The 16,507-nt window shown below is 38.7% G+C and overlaps 1 protein-coding gene across 1 annotated transcript; it reads left to right on the forward strand.

Annotated features, from left to right (window-relative positions):
• Positions 1–8,526: 8,526 nt before the first annotated feature.
• On the forward strand, positions 8,527–16,411 carry LOC306903051 (leukemia inhibitory factor receptor-like; the record flags this gene model as incomplete). Its single annotated transcript, XM_079471977.1, has 15 exons — positions 8,527–8,761; positions 9,081–9,210; positions 9,523–9,683; positions 10,596–10,729; positions 10,942–11,092; positions 11,523–11,599; positions 11,675–11,879; positions 11,973–12,149; positions 12,627–12,674; positions 12,987–13,145; positions 13,287–13,439; positions 14,535–14,616; positions 14,744–14,816; positions 14,910–15,206; positions 16,355–16,411. 15 exons carry the CDS (start codon positions 8,527–8,529, stop codon positions 16,409–16,411), a joined length of 2,139 nt encoding a protein of 712 aa, XP_079328103.1.
• Positions 16,412–16,507: the final 96 nt, after the last annotated feature.

Genomic DNA, 16,507 nt, shown 5'->3' on the forward strand with positions numbered 1-16,507 from the left:
GCCAATAGAGCGAGTGAGTGAGAGAGTGATAGAGACCGCCAATAGAGCGAGCGAGTGAGTGAGTGAGAGCTAGTGTCTGTATTGTAATTAATAAAACTTACTTGCTCATAACAAAATTGTAACTGCTATGAATATGCTGATTTTATTGTATTGTTGAACTGAGAAATGTGAAAACTTAATGTTTTCTGTGCTTACTCTTCTACAATTATGTCTAATTTCATAGGTGTGTGATACCATTATGAGCCATGCCAAGGAGAGGTTTTCTTTCACCAATCATCTCATCAGTGCCACTCTGTTGCAAGGAGACTTGTTCCCACAACACAGCAGAAAGTTCCCAGATTCAGCACTAGGAACCACGGTGGAAGCCTATCCCATGTTGGACAAAGCCAGACTTAAAACAGAACTGTCCCTTATCTATGAAAATGAGGACTTCCAGGGTTGCAGTGGTGCACTGGCTCTCTTTCAGGTTGTAATGGAAAATAACCTTCAAGACACATTCACTGAAACTGTAAGTCTTCTCAAGATCCTCATCACCACACCAATGACAACAGCAGAATCAGAGAGGTGCTTCTCTACTTTAAAGAGGATCAAAACGTTCCTTAGGAACACTATGGCACAAGATCGCCTCAACGCTCTGGCTATGCTCTCTATAGAGAAGAAACTCACACGGGACATTCCAGATTTCAACACAAGGGTCATTGAGAGATTTGCCACTCAGAAAGATAGACGAGCAAAGTTCCTGTACAAATAAGAGTTCTCCATCCCCTTCACTCACTCACCCCCCCCCCCGCATTCACTCCATCTACCTCTCTCTCTCACACACACACACACACACACCCCCCGCATTCACTCCATCTACCTCTCTCATACACAAATCTGTCACAGACACCATATCTTAGTCTCTCTCTACTCTTTACTCTCTCTCTCTACTCTTTACTCTCTCTCTCTCTCTCTCTCTCTCACTCACACTCACACACACACACACACACACTCTCTCACACACTCACACACACACACACACTCACACACACACACTCACCCTCCATCTATCTCTCCAACTCACTCACTTTGAAAGACACACACACACACACACGCTGTCATTCTCTTACTCACTCAGTCTCTCACTCACCACACCACATTTCACACACATTTGCCATTAAAATATTGATCTTAATAGTAATGTAACTATGCTTGCTTTGTTTTTTTTTGTTCACTTTTTCCTATCTGGACACTGAGCGATGTAACTTGTTCATTATCATTACCTGTGAGACTTGATTTCTACATGGCAGTTCAATTAATATTGTCTTTTTAGACCATTGGTATTGACTGGTTTGAGTTCTTTTATTGGTATAGGCAAGGGACATGGACTAAAATGCACCAGAATGCAGGAAATCACATCTTTGAAATTAAAAAATTTCTGGGGGAGGATCCCCCCAGATGCCCACACACACACACAAACAGCCCCACCTAAAATATTTTTCACCAGCCGCCACTGGTTGAATGTTAAACTGTATATTACACTGCCAATATTTCTTTACCTTCCTGTACTTCATTCATCCACTCGTGTGCCATCATCTCCTGCAGATCCATTCTGCACACTGGATTTTTCTTCAGGCACTTGGTGAGGAAATCACGGCACTCTGTGAAAGAATTTACAAAAGATCATTAGTTATGCGTCTCATGTTCTCTTCATGTGGCACATTAATGTTGTCATGTATGTTTCTCACCTCTGGATAAACTGGAGTCCAGGTCTAGTGTCTTGGTCTTTTTCCCCTTCTTGGTTTTATAGGGCTCGTGCCCATGCATCATTTCATAGGCCAGTTTGCCAAGACACCAAACTGTTAATGTTTCTGCATCGAGTCTCTCGGCCTCCATGTGGCCGAGCTCGATGTCTCGACCTGTTAACATAGTTAAGAGATTTTCACAGTTTAGCCCGACAGCCAACAGTGAGATATCAGTCTCTTGTTGGATTAGAGAATATCTATTGGATATGTCATGGCACCCAACCCACAGTCAATTCCAACAGTGTTATTGTTGCAGCACTAAGCTTGGATGTGATGTACATGATGTTCAAAACGTTGTTTCACACTTACCCTTGAATGCGCGGATTTCTTCGAGGGAGGGGAGGAATTCCTTACGGCCAAAGAGGTTTAATTTGAGCAGCTTTGTCCTCTTGTCTATATAGAATTTTCTGGACCAGATCTGCTGGTGAAAAACGCTGTGGTCCAGGGTGTGTTTTACACCTTCAGCTGCCTGCTTTAATAAGAGACGTGCTTCCGCTTCATGCAGAAATCCCCCGCTGTTCTTTAGGTGTTTCTTCAAGCTCGTGGATGGATTTTCATACACCAGGATGATTTTCCTTTTCTCCTCGAACCAGCGATGCAACGGTTGAACGTGCTGTCACACACCATTTGTCACCAGTAGAGATCTCGTCTCGAGCGCTGCTAAGAACTGAAGAGTCGAAGCTCAGCGCGTCTATATAAATGCCTCTGATGACGTCATAACGAAATGTAACAAGCGCGAGTCACGAGCTCTTAAAGAAACAGGGGTTGTTTTTTTCATAGACGCTGTAAAACTAAGTGTTTATTTTTATGGTTTTCGAGTTATGATGTTTTAGTTCACGTTTGCTATTATGATGTGGAATTACTTTACCCGCACGAAGGCTTATGAAGCGACAAACGGGTGACAGCTGGTAACGTTGGTCGGCTAATAATATACTAGTTTATGGTAAATCCTTAGAGAGCAAAAATGTGTTTTATGTACAATATATGTATCTACGATGAGTTTGGTTTCATAATGAGAAAACTCATTGTTTTTCATTATTGTTGTGTTTTTATTGTTTTATTGTGTAGTTGGCTGAATTTCTTTAGTTATTATGGCTTAACAAACCAACTGCAGTTTGATTGATATTCATTGGAATGCACAATAATAAAAAAATACATGTTTGAAATTTGTGAATGAAAGTTATGAATGAAACTCTTAATATATTAAACATATTTAGTTACATTTTTGTATTTTTAATTTTATGCATACGGTTCTCTCATATATGTTTCCTGTAAATCTGCTTCTCAACAATATAATAAATAAATATAACAAATTGAAAATGTCTTTAAACACAGTTTGGATGTATGTTATCACTCCCGGACACAGATGGCTGTTAAACACATATTTGTTTTAATTTAACTCATTGGATTGAACTTGTACAGTGTGATTTCTTTACAACAGTTATTCACTAAATGGCTAAATTTAGCCCCTTTGTTACAGAACAAATAACTATAGAACACATTTATGGGCTTTTAATAAAAGTTCTCCATCAACACCATGGAAATAACAAAAATGACCCATCAGGCAATGCAAAGCGGTTCTCAAGTTTAAAGTGTTTCAAAAGCCATGTTGTATCTCAACAAATCCCTTTCTCATTGTTCAGGATCAAGCTATTGTACCATCGAACATGTGACGTAGTTACAAAAAAGTGAAACCGTGTATTCTGTAAAAAAGGAAAATGATGGCACTTATTCATTCTGACCATTTAATGCTGTTCCAAAAACCACAAGTCCAAGAATCCAATAAAACATCATTACACAGATATCTGTGGATTACATCAGACAGAAAAGCAGTGTTCTCATTGTTGCCGTGTTGTGAATTATCCGTGTCGTGCCATATCGTGGCAGAAAAAGTTGTTGTTTCCGGTGCACAGAAGAGACCAGACATAGCGTGTGAGTTTAGAAACATTACAAACGTCTCGCTAGTTTTTGAGGTTATTTCACAGAAGAGTGCAAAAGAGACACAAGTGCGTGTTCTGTACCAGCTTTACCTACAAACACTCATGACATGACAATCAAAACACACAGAATCTGATTCATCACTGATTTTCACAATCTATACTCAATATCACTGTTCTGTCATCAAATCACAAAGAAATAACTCCGATGGAAGCTGAGATGTGCATGAACTGAGAGCAACTCCTAGATTCAGATTGGCCCACATTAGACTCTTTTCTTCAAAGTCATCTTGTCTCCTGATGAAAGTGTTATCTCTGTCCGTCTCTTATCTCATTCAACACTAGACAAACTCATTCCTGTCTCAAACTCTCACAGCAGATATTATAAAGCCTCGGGCGAGAAGTCCTGAGGTTCACCATGTTCAACGGCGAACAGACTTGGCATGTCACTCCTGAAAAGGTAAAGCAAAAGTTTAAACCAGTAGATGTTTCCTATCAAATGAGAAATATCTACTGCGGAGGAGAACCCATCCCACACAGGACATCTGAACAAGATAAAGGCTAAAAGATTACTTTTGATTATTGAAGTCAAGGGCTATGGACCAGAATTCCTACCTGTAGTCATATCGGCACGCTAAAAGACCTGCACCCTGCCATTACCATCACTATAATCATTTATACTGTTCACTTCACCGTGCTTCAAATAACACTGTACATGAAGTACATCAGCAACTTTTAAACTGTTACTTGAGTCCTTTTCCCATAAAGGCATATTCACTTTCCTCGTGTTGGATACGTCATACTACGCTGACTTACAATCTGACAGTCTCACAGCAATAAATCCTGAAATGCTCTCTGATGGTCATGATAATAGTGTTGTTTACAGTCAAAGAAACGCATTTAATTTACAATCGTGCATCATCCACAATACTTCTGATCAAAGGTCATTCCACTTAAAGAGATGAAGTTGCTTTTAATAGAACAAGTTTTTCTTTACCGTTTTGAAATATACTTTATTATTAAAAACGCAAAGCCCCCTCCAACCAAAAAACAGCTTCTTCATTCCTATAGAGCATTTCACAAGACGTAAACAACACTAGTACCAAAGCACTTCCTGTTTCCGTTGTTTAGATGTTTTATTTCACATACAGATCATTAAGTCGTATACTGTATACAATTTGATTCAGCTTTCTGTAAAACAAAAACATATTTACATAATTTCTTTTGGGGTGTTTTTCCTCAGGTTTCATGACATTGAGTCTATTTTCAGAATTGTCCTGTGTCGTGTGTGTGTGTGTGTGTGTGTGTGTGTGTGTGTGTGTGTGTGAGTGTTGACTTGGTTATAGATGGTGATAGATGTGAACACATGGTTAGGAAACATGTAATGTGTTCTGACACAAAGAACAAGAGAACCAAAGTCTAACACACACAATCATATAGATACACATGACAAACCTTACCTTAAAATAATATATCTTAAAATATACCAGAGCCATTGATTTGTTACAAGATGCACACTTGAAAAGTTTTTGTAAAACAGTCTACATTGAACGAAGGCTATTCCCAATATGAGATAAATTTTGGGGGGAACTGTGTCCAGTGTTTTGTCCATTAGGGGCTTCTAAAACAAAATGATAAAACGGTCAGTTCTGGTCCTTTATTCTGATTGGCTGAGCAGAGTGTTATGAGCTGTTATAAAATATCCAGATTAATAAGTGCTGGCTGCATTACATAGCCTAAATATCACTTATTTACTTTATTTCATGAAACCTTGCTAAGCATATGGAATAACCGCTTCTTTGCAATAAGCCCTAAGAAGCAGTGGGCTACAAGTGTATTTATAACAGCTAAGAGTGTTTTAGGCCCTGTTAAAAAAACAGGTGGAAGATGTGAGGCTTTAGTTAACTGGAGAGAATCGCTGGTTTGGTACTAAAAAAGTTTATTAATAAATATGATCATCATTTATTGTGTTATTAATAGAAACCCCTACAATAACCGCCCGCACCTGCAGAGTGTTGCTAAGGCGTTGCTAAGGTGTTCTGGGAGGATGTTATCTGACCCGGGTCATACTAAAGTCTCTGCAATCGGCTAAGTATCTGTAATGTCTCTTATAATGGCCACTTTCAGTTTAACCAGACACTAAACACACTTTCAGCTCGCTGTAGCTACTGGGCATGCGCAAAGGCTCGTAAAGCCCACCTTGCTCCATTCACACCACTTTGGTTATCCTGACCTATTTATCACGTGATCATCGGCCGGTACAAAGCAAAGACCGCGTCGATGATCTGTCCAAACAACCGAAGGCTTCACAAACCTCTCTCCTCCAAAACAAGCCTCGTGATTCGGTTCATTTGCTGACATCTAGTGAGTTTTCACGGAATCACACGAGTGTTTTGGTTCCACTGATCGTCCTTGTTCCCCTCGAAGTCATTATTTACTCACCGTCATGTCGTCCAAACCCCAAAGTCTGCGCTTTTACAACGTCTTAAAGATCAACATTGTTCATTCGTGAGATCTGTGGGTTGTTTGTTGGTATTTTCATGAGTTTAATGGATGATGTATTAATATTCTTCAAACGCATTTCCATTAATGACCGGTGGATGGAGCTCTTCGTTTATATAAAGGATCCATATAATAGCGTTGAGTTTAAAAGCATATCAATGATCGACACCAGAATATAATAACATTCAACACCAAACAATAAACATCATTGAAACACTTTTCTGACTCATACAAAGTGATATCAATGTGATTCCACAGGCATTATGGCTTTAATGTAAAGAGCAGACAGCAGGAGGCGGAGAAAGTGACACATGGAACAGAAGAGCAGAGATGAATCCAACATGAGGTCTTGTACATCCACCGAGATGATTTACTCTTGGACAAACATACTTATGTTCATCATCATCTTTCAACATGTTAAGAGATGTGATTCTTCAGGTCAGATGAATTTATTGCTGTTTTATATCATTTGTTTTTCTTATGTCCATTCTGCTTAAAAAATACTCATTTTAGTTCTTTTGTCAAGTTGCTTTTCTTCAAACATTGTTTGTATTAATGTTTACATTCACACTAAATATGTAAAGCACCAGGACTAGCGATGTAAAGCATTATTTATGTTACATATTTCGATGATATTCTTGTAGATGACATCACTGTGCCGAACATCATCAAACTTCGGGCTTTGGACATGTGGAGACTGGAGATGAAGACGAGTGAAGAACATAGAAATCAGACGTATGAAATACAAGTTGGTCGCACAAAAAACATGGAAACTATCGACAGAGTGAGTTTAACCGTCCCACTGCCTCCTGACACAGAGTTTTGTGTTTTTATTCGTATGGACAGTAATGATTTTCTGTGCATTGACACATGTCATTGAATGCTGTTGCTGACACAGTGATCTGGACGTCACAGATACCGCTGAACTGCACAGATCATTCTGTGAGAATAAGACGCATCTCTGATAACTCAACACTTGGATCCTGGAGCGCATGGAAAACTCACTATGGTGGGGAATTTAAAATCAGTTTTCTGTGCTGATAATAATGTGCGTCACATCCCAGCTGAAAAAAAGGTTCACAGTGAGAGCTGTATTGGTTTTAAAGGAAGCTTTAATGGTATCTGGGGGTCTCTACTGGTAGTGTGTTGTGTTCTATTGGTGGGATTTTATTGGGTGGATGAGAACCTATTGAACACCATTGAATCCTACAGGAATAAAACACATATTACATTAAGAAATGTTGTTCTGGTTTTAATGGTAAACAACTGATGGTTCATAATGGTGTTTGAAATGGAATCCGTGTTAACTACATTTGATATGTTTTTGTATATATTGTATATAAATAATATATTTTTAGTATTATTAATACGCTTAAAAAAAGGTTGGGTTGTTTCAAACCGAGTTTGGGTCAAATACAGACATTTTCAATGTTCATTTTCTAATCTCTCTCACGTACCTTCTCTGGATCGGATCTGCCCGCTGCTACAAGATCTGTAGATTCTCTTCCACCAACACCTGACCGATCAGTTCTGACTTCAATCTCTTTTTTACTCTTTAAAACAAAAACAATAATACTTCTGTCTTTTCTCTGTATACTGTGGTAGGCGAGACCAGCTTTTATATTGCACTTGTGCTTTTTGTTTTCCTTATTTTGTTCCAATTGCTTCCGTTGTTTACCTGTCTGTAAGTCGCTTTGGATAAAAGCGTCGGCTAAATGTAAATGTCCATAAACCATATTTTACCCAAAGGGTTCAAACAAACCAGACTTTTTTAGCACTAAACCATATTTGACTTCTGATGTAACGTTGCAGGATATGAACTTCTTCTTTTTGTCATTAACATGGTTCATGTCTGTTGTGAGCCTCTCAACTGTCAGGGATGAATAAGCTTTTTTTGTCGACCCGCCTCACACAAAACTAAGCTGGTTGTCTTTTTAGATTGTTAGAATCACACAATGATCCCGTGAGCTATCAGATACACCTTGAGCTCCTAACAGGCCTATTGAGAGTCAGTTTAGTAAAACTTCAATAGTAAATAGTTACTATTGAGCTCAGTTTGAGACATTATTGAGATCTCTTCTGATGGAGACATTTGTGAGATTTTCTCAGGAGAAATAAATGAGACACAGATGAGTTTTAAGCAACATTTTCCATTTGCTTTCCATTAAATCCCATTCACGTCTATGAGAAAGAATTGAGATATTAAAAAGATGTGATGAGTTCATGTCTGTGGTTTATTCTACAGTAGTTCTTTTCTATTGGCTTGTGTTGTAGGGGATGAGAACTTGTCTCGAGATGTCAAGATGTATCCAAAGCACCAGGTGCTGAAAGAAGGATCCACTTTGCTGTTCTGCTGTGTTTATTCAGAAGATGCTCACATCACGGATATCTTGTTCAACAAAACCCAATACAAAGTCATCAACATAAGCTCACGGGTCAAAGCCATTCGAGTGGAAAACATCAACGCCACAAACCTGTACGGTGTCAGTTTTAACTGCAGTAAAGAGAGTTCTGGGGTCGCTTTGAACTTTGTCACCTGTAAGTCCCTTTTTAAATAAATCGTATAAAAATGATATTATTCCTCGTAAACGCCTAAATATATGTAGACACTTTAACATCTAACCATTACCTTTACAGTAAGAAAGGTTTTGTCTTCATTTAGAAAAGTTTGTCTCTTGTTTTATTACTCTCATGAAATGTATTAACGTGTGCAGGTCCTTTTTTAAATAACTGGTTTAATATTTTCTTATCTAATGCAACAGCATTCATGCGTTTTGAAGTGTCACTGAATGTGCAGTAACTTTTGTGCTCACTGCATTTACGAAGCACTTCACTTGATTTTTATTTCCTTCTTTAGTCCCTCCTGAGAAACCTCATCGTATTCGATGTGAGACCACAGACATGAGAAACATCACCTGCACATGGAAAGTACGCAGAGCTTCAAACCTCGGCGGAAGCCACAAAAGGAAGTACAGATTACTTATCAGGTGACTCAGATTTCATCACGGTTCACAAAAACACATTCTAGCAAAGACGAAACGCACCCTGATCCAGTTATCTGTTGTTTTTCATCATGATAGATATGAATCATTTAAAGAGCGTGCAAGGCTGTAAAATGAATCATTTCGAGTTAGTCTTTTACGTGTATGCACTTGGCAAACGCTTTTACCTAAAGTGACGACTGAGTAAGTTATATATTCATCAGTACGTGTGTGAATCAACCCCACAACCTTAATGCTGCTTGAGCTTCAGTCCAACGCAATAATGGTTATTTTCTATGACTTTGTTTTTGTGAACAGGGTCTCTGAGGTTGTCACGTGTAGTCTGGAGAACAGTCATCTTCTGGTCTCCTGCAGTTTTCCAGTCATCCAACAGCAGGTCACTTACAGCATCACTTTATGTGTCACAAACAGTTTGGGGCGAGAGAGTGAACACTACATATTCAACATCACAGACACAGGTGAATATGATTTTAACTTCATCCAAACTGTTCATGATCCGGCACTGATATTGTTATAAATTCATGAAATGTGGATATTGTGAAACACATCTGACCGGGGACGTGTTTGTATTTCCTTCAGTTTCTATGAGACTGTTTTTAGTAGAAAGCCGATCATTTGTTAAATCCACATCTGTCAGCTACCCGCCTACACTTCTGTAACATGTGTATGTAGGATAATATACGGACACTTTATACACTTTATACAAAGTCAACTGACCCATAACAGGGGACGGTTGCAACATTCATTAATATGTAATAAAACTATTGTATTACATCATTTTGATATTTCTTTATATTATTTGTGAACAAACAGGGTCTTTAAAAAGTGAAACTGGCAAAATATTTTAAATAAAAGAACAAGATACTGAAATACTTGTGAACTCTGTTGTTTGTTCATGTGTGAAAAGTTCAATTGACTCTATAAAGTAAAGAGTAACAAACCATGAGCATCATACACCAGCTCATTCCTGACCGGAGGAATAAACCGTGCAGCAACCGTCCCTTGTCTTTTACATCACATTTACATTTATGCATTTGGCAGACGCTTTTATCCAAAGCCACTTACATTGCACGATACTATACATGTGTTTCTGAGGACGTGCAATCCCTGGGATGAACCCATGACCTTTAGCACCATGCTCCTCTGACCACTGAGATACAGGAAAGTCTCCCCTACATACACAATATAATACTAGTCACAGTCACAGTGTATGTAAAATGTAAAAGAATGATGTTTGCACAGCTTTTCTCAGTTGAATGAATCTCCAGGAACATATTTAGCTTGAGAGTTTGAAAGAACGCAGGTTTCTTATCATAACGGAAGGATCAAAGGTATCAAAAATATAATTTATAAATATAAACGTGTTCCAGTTTTTCCATTCCCTGAGCGTTCTGAAGTGACGGCCGGTGTGTTGGATGCTGTGATGGACTTACAGTTGAACGGAAGCTTTAAAGGTCTCTCCATTACTTGTCAGATTGAAGTGGAGCCAGGAGGGATGACACAGGTAAAACATCTCATCGTGTGTTGACCGTCATATCATTCTCATCAAAATTACGACAGGAAGCAGTTTCCTGTTCGGCTGAGCGTGTGAAACCTCTTGTGAAAACCAAACCTCAGAGCAAAAATGAACCTTTTTCCCCCCGTTTGTTTTGTACGTCTCTAGTAACGTCCAGTGTCAGCGGTCCAATGATGGTTTTTTTTGTTCTGTACCAACAGGAGTTACAGATGAAAGGTTCAGATTCGCTTCAGCATTTCACAATCGAGATACAGAAACTGCGGCCCTGCGTGAGATACAACGCTAGGGGTCGCTGCGCCACACAGGACAATGACTGGGGCCGATGGACACCTTCCAGAGCCTTTCTTACAGGTAGAAGTCATGAAGCACTGTTACTGAGGTCTGTAAAAATACACTGCGGTCACAATTCAATACAATATATAATCCTAGAGTCACAATATGATAGAAACACACCACTTATAAGAATTGTAAGATGCCCTGTAGAGACAAATATGAATGGAATTGACATTCAAACGACCAAAACATTATAAACACTTTTGAAAAAGCAGAAATAAAAACATTATTAACACTGAGTCTCTATCATTTATAATATTGACTCGGCATTACTTTTATTACTGTTCATAAACGGATAAAAACCACTGATGTGTTAACTTACACCGAACGACCCAAACAATATCCCAGAATGTGAAACCTTGACCTGACCTCCGACATGTTGACCTCATCGCTTCAAGAACCAGCGCTGTATGTTTTACACAAGCATGTAAATCTAGTTTCTGGACAGGGCCTTTGGTGACGGTGGACGTGTGGAGGAAAATCAGAAACGGTCCGGTTCGCACCGTCACACTTCTCTGGCGCACTGTATGTTTCTGTTTCTTCCCCTTTTGAACCCAACATACACTGACAGTATCACGCACTCAACTTCATGTTTCTCAGGTCCAAAGCCATCCAGATGTGTCCATTGAGGCCTATGAGGTTTGTGAAAACCACACAGATCCACAGAGCGATAAGTGCATCAATGTCACACAGACACGTGTGGATTTACCCGTTGACGTCCACGTGTGTGACCTCACGGTGAGGGCGGTCTCTCAGACGGGTTTATCTGTACCATCACAGATAACTATTCCTTCATCGTATACAGGTAAACATACGTTTCTTTCTTTACGTTATCATACAGCGTTTCAGGTACAATCTGTAGTTCATTTTGTGCATCCCAAACATGCTGTTCCTGCAGAGGCTGTGATGAATGAGAAGAGGATTGTGGGTAACGCAGAGGGATTTCAGCTCTACTGGACGAGGAGCTCGGCCTCCACCTGTGACTACACCGTAGAGTGGTGCATGCTGGGAGTCGCTTGCTCCTTACAGTGGAGAAAAGTCCCGGTTAACCAGACTTACTTATCACTCGAAGCAGGTTAGATGTGTTTTCATGTGATGTCTCATAGTACACATCCGTACGAACACCATCACGACACAAGTCACAACACAATCTCAACATTCTGTCAACGTCTACAGACATTTTTGTACCGTAAAATGACCGTAAATCTTTTGATTCTTCAAACTGTCTCCACCAAACTTGACACCATCCATCTGCCCTTTCTAACTTTTGTTTTCTACCTGAGGCTTGTTTTTAGACTTCAATATACATTTGAAATCCTTTAAGATTTTTGTCTTTCCTCTGCCGCCATCAAATCTAAATTCTCCTTATTTAAACTTCACGCAAGAAAGACAAAATAAAAGTTTGGCATCACAACTACAAGTCATTGAAATCACATGTTAAATGTTTATTAATTCCATTATTGTTCAAGATGACTGTACAATAAGATTGTTTTTCTAGGGTCTTTCAAACCCGGTGTTTGATACGCTTTTACTGTCTACTGGTGTAACGCAGAAGGACACAGACCTCACGAGAAACTCATCGGATACTTGGAAGAACAAAGTAAGAAACACACACATCCTCCTTTTCCTGTTCAGCACATTGTGTTAAGAAATGTCACTGAAACATTGCTCAACATGTGCGACCTCAGAGAAGCTTTTTATTTGGTGGCCAGAGAAAGTTCAGAGGTGTAAAATGAATGAAATCTGGATTTGGGTAAATCTGATGAGAAATGTTTGAGTTCATATTGAGATATTCAATAATAATGACTTTGGGTTACAGACTTGACAAATCCTTGTTGACATCTCTTCTCAAACTCTAATGACAGAAATAAACGAGAGATTAATCTGTGATTTGTCTTTCTTACGGGTGAAGAGCCCACGCAGAGCCTCCCACTGTACCCTCATCCAAGCGTAACGTGGTCTTCTGTGACTCTAAGATGGAGTTTCAATGAGGACGACCCGACTCACACCGCATTCATCACAGGATATGAGATTACAGTACATGATGAGTTAGATGGTGATATTTCCCGGAGTAAGTGTTCAAAATGACTCAACCAGTTTCTGTTATGTTCTTAGCTTTATAAACTGATCTATTATATATAGAAACTTTATAGGTAAGATTGATGCAACTGTGCTGTCAAAGTTGTTATATTACTGTTTTGTGTTATCGCAGGTTCTCACAGACAGATGATAAATAAACCCCACAGTAAATCTTTTACATTCAGTGATCTTAAGGAAGACCGGTCGTACACGTTTCATCTGTCTGCGTGTTCATCGGCGGGCTGTGGACCAGAGACCTCCACCACCATCACAACCAGAACAAACTGTGAGCTTAACCCCTGTAGAAAAATCGCATTCAATCTGATGAACTGGTTTCGGATGAACACTTAAAGATTCTGTCTGGGTTTAAAATGTTTATAATGGTGACAGACTATATTGAGTTTTAAACTACACCGTTCATCTCAAGTCTCGTGTGACACGAGACAAACTACATTAACAATTATCACCTGCATCATTCCGCAGATATAAAGCCCAAAATCATATTAACATTGCAATTCCACCAAAATAACTGCTTATTTGATTTCTTTTCCGACCATTTTATTTTTTGGAGAATTATTATGAAATATTATGAAATAAACAATAAAAACCAAACTGAGCAAACCATGCATTGCGCCAAAAAAGTTTTCAAAGAGCGAGTTGATCTGTTTGGTGAGAGCACAGAACATGTTATGGAGATTTATAAAGGGAGGTGTCATCACCATATAAGCTTTATTGGAGCCGTTTCCTAATGCAAATGAACGTGAACGAGCACGGTGCTTAAAGTCCCCGTGAACCAGAAGTTGAGATCCTTTTACTTCCGTATGTTGACATTTTTGTCACAAGAAACAAGAAAAATAGTGTCTGCGTCTTTTATCTTTCTCTGCGATTTCATTGGATGTTTAAAAACCGCCTTTGCATTTGGAAATGGCAGCAGATTGACAGTGAAAGGGGAGGAGTTAACGGATGCTCCACCCAAGCAGTCTAACATACGTCATTTAAGATGAATAGTCACTACAGGACGGAAGTGCATTTTGATATTGAACGATGATGATGAAAGATGATGAATTTTAAAAGAGAATGACCCACATTGATAAACCTTTTACTATAAAAGCTGCAATATTTTGTGGAAAATTGAAATTGTCATTTTTTATTTCACTGGGACTTTAAGAACATGTGGGATTTATCATCAATGATTCATTACGGGTGTGCGTAAGAACCACGCAAGCAAATTTGATAAATACAGTTTTTTTTGTACGTAGGCACATTGTAATTTTCATTCGTAGGACAAAATATAAAACCTTTTCTACTCACTGTTGATAAATGAGACTCCTGGTTTAGTGTAAATATGTCTATATTTGTGTGATAATTCTTCTGTCAACAGATTATCTGCTGTCAGCTAAGATTTTAGTTTCGCTCCTGGTGTTGGTCGGCTGTTGCATTTGTCTGCGTTATTGCCAGAAAAAGTGAGTCTTCTAATATATTTAAAGAACATCATTTGAATATCATCACATGTCCTGCGATTGAATGCAGCACTTACTATTGTTTTCTTCTCTTCATCATGTTGACGTTTCAATGTTTCATCTTTTCCAGACTGAGAGAAATTCATGAAGAATTCAGATTTCTGCACATAAAAGCGCTGGACCTGGATGAAGATCTTTATGACGTAATTCATAACTATAAACATATTTTAATGTAACTCATGCTTGTTATTTCTAAGCTTCAATGTCACTGTTGCCATGTTGTTGTTTTTTTCAAGGCGAGTGAAAAGATCCGTACATTCAGTATAGAGGAGTGTCATTGGTGTGATGTTGAGGTTTTAGACGCCCATCACAGCACCATGATACAGAACACACGGCTGACCGACACTGAGGATCTGAATCATCTGTTCATTTCTCATAAAGTCACAGTAACGTCCTCCCACCAGCTCACTACAGGAACATGGGACAGTCAGAACACAGATCTCACAAACTTCACTTATGTGTCTTCTGAACAGCAGGATTTATCTGATAAGATGTTTGAGACGGATGAAAAAGTGCAGGAGGCCAAGAACTCTGTGTTTATAAGTGATTACGTCACATCTGAAGCATTCTGAAACATTTATAATGTGATCACTTCAACCAGAGCTGTACAAACCTTTCATAAAGTTCAATCTGAGGCAATGAAATAATCGCATTATAACATTTGCTTTAGAAGAAGAATTTATTGTTTGTTTACTTAAAGTATTTTTATGACATTATAGGTGGTAGTTTTGAACAAATATATCAATATACTAAACTACATAAACAGATTGAATTAACAGCACTAGTTTAACATGTAAAGCAGTCCAGCACATGTGTAATGCCATCAGATGTTCAGTTTGATCCTCGTGATATCTGCCACTGCGCTGCATGTTTCTGTGAGGTGCCTCATATACTCCATTCATTCTGCAAAGCTTTATGAAATCTTCAATCTAACAATAACGTTATCTTTGTTTTTCTAAACGTGTTTTTAAACATTCTCAATGTGCATAAAGAGTATACTCATATATTTCTATCAGTTCATTTATTTATAGAGCACACGACTGACCAAAGTCAGTCTAGACCTCAGACTAAAAACAGCAATAAAAGCAAATACAATAAAAAAACTGAAAATCAACATCCTTAATGGTGGGCCAGATCGAATAAATATGTTTTTAGACGTGATATGAAAATGAAAAAAGAGGGGGTCACTCTGACCTCTAGTGTTCCAAAGCATAGGGCCAGCTACAGAAGATGCTCGGTCTCCTCTGCATTTAAGTCTGGACTGGGGGACCGTAAGGAGATTCAAGTTCCTGAGGCATGTAGGAATGCAGCGGCTCTGACAAATAACTAGGGGCTTATAGACATATAAAGGGATTTAAAAAACTCTTCGGTGTTGGATGGGCAGCCAGTGAAGGGTCTTCATAATAGGGGTAAGACTTTTTTTGGACGGGTAGTGTATATTGATCATTCATATATTTGGAAATATCGTCAAGACTCTATTTACATGTTTATACATCTCTGACATAGTTTCAGTATCTGTAAAAATTCAGTGCATGTTTGAGTTGCTAAGTGTTTACAGTGATAAACACCTCGTACGTGCGCAGTCAATATACAGTATTGTAGATGACACATTGGTTTAACATTTGTACCACTTTAGGGAATATTTCACTACAGCGAGCACATATGTTGTGTTTGTTTTTAGAAACGTTCAGATTCAGACACGTTACCGCAGCCCATCATGAGCTACACCACTAGATAGCGCTGGAAACCATCACACGGACGATATAAGAGTCATGACGGACCATAGTAGTGAATCACATAACAATAAAAATACAGAACACAAGCACAAATGCAT

This window comes from Barbatula barbatula, assembly GCF_947034865.1.
Source record: "Barbatula barbatula genome assembly, chromosome: 2".
Classification (NCBI taxonomy): Eukaryota; Metazoa; Chordata; class Actinopteri; order Cypriniformes; family Nemacheilidae; genus Barbatula; species Barbatula barbatula.